The sequence below is a fragment of the Octopus bimaculoides genome, chromosome 8 (genome assembly GCF_001194135.2).
Source record: "Octopus bimaculoides isolate UCB-OBI-ISO-001 chromosome 8, ASM119413v2, whole genome shotgun sequence".
In the NCBI taxonomy this organism is placed as follows: Eukaryota; Metazoa; Mollusca; class Cephalopoda; order Octopoda; family Octopodidae; genus Octopus; species Octopus bimaculoides.
Window position 1 is genome coordinate 8404401 of NC_068988.1, and position 881 is coordinate 8405281.

Below are 881 nucleotides of genomic sequence, written 5' to 3' on the forward strand. Positions count from 1 at the left end.
TGGGTGCTTTTACGTGTCACCCGCACGAACGTGCAGTTTCCATCTACCAAATCCACTCACAAGGCTTTGGTCGGCCCGAGGCTACAGTAGAAGGCACTTGCCCAAGGTGCCACGCAGTGGGACTGAACCTGGAACCATGTGGTTGGTAAGCAAGCTACTTACCACACAGCCACTTACGTTCTGAGTTCAAATACCACCGAAGTTGACATTGCCTTTCATCTCCTAGCATAAAGTGAGAGGGGGGGTTAGAAATAGATAGACAGAGAGAGAAAAAGAGAGAGAGAGTGTGTGTGTGTGTGTGTGAAGGAGGGAAATTTTAACATGTGAATCATGAAGAAATTGAAAATAGTCTTAACGTACTTTGTAAATCCTTCCGCGAGAGCCTCTCTACAAAGCTGAAACGACAAATATCTAATATATTTTAATTACACAGTCCTTGTTTAATTAGGTAAAAAGAATAAAGTTTCTAATCAACTGAGATAATTAATTGCTCTTCTTCAAGTGAAGAATGAGATTGAGAACAAATTCGGTTTAAGTTCAAAGAATCACAGAAAGAATTTGCTACCAAAACAGACAGAAACTATGAATCTTGAATCTTATGTCTGTTTTTTTTTCTTTTCTTCTTTTATGTATGTTTTGCATACATTCATTGTCTTCATCATCATCATCCTCACCATCAACATAACTGCCATCATTACCACCCTCCCCCCTTCCTCCTCCCCATCATCACCATCACCATCACCATCATCATCCTGATCATCGTCGTTGTCATTGTCATCATCATCATCATCATCATCATCATCGTCTTCAACATCATCATCATCATCACCCTGATCATCTTCATCACCACCATCATCATCATCATTATCCTCGCCAAAACC

General features: G+C 40.4%; 1 protein-coding gene across 1 annotated transcript in view; it reads right to left on the reverse strand.

The window, feature by feature from the left end:
- The window catches only part of LOC106875757 (mitochondrial enolase superfamily member 1-like), a 25983-nt gene that overhangs the window by 8399 nt on the left and 16703 nt on the right, over positions 1-881 (reverse strand). The window contains exons 8-9 of the mRNA XM_052969896.1: positions 492-561; positions 361-411 (exon numbers count right to left, since the gene is read on the reverse strand). Of these exons, the coding sequence (XP_052825856.1) occupies positions 361-411; positions 492-561 (121 nt within the window). The remainder of the gene's footprint in view (positions 1-360; positions 412-491; positions 562-881) is intronic.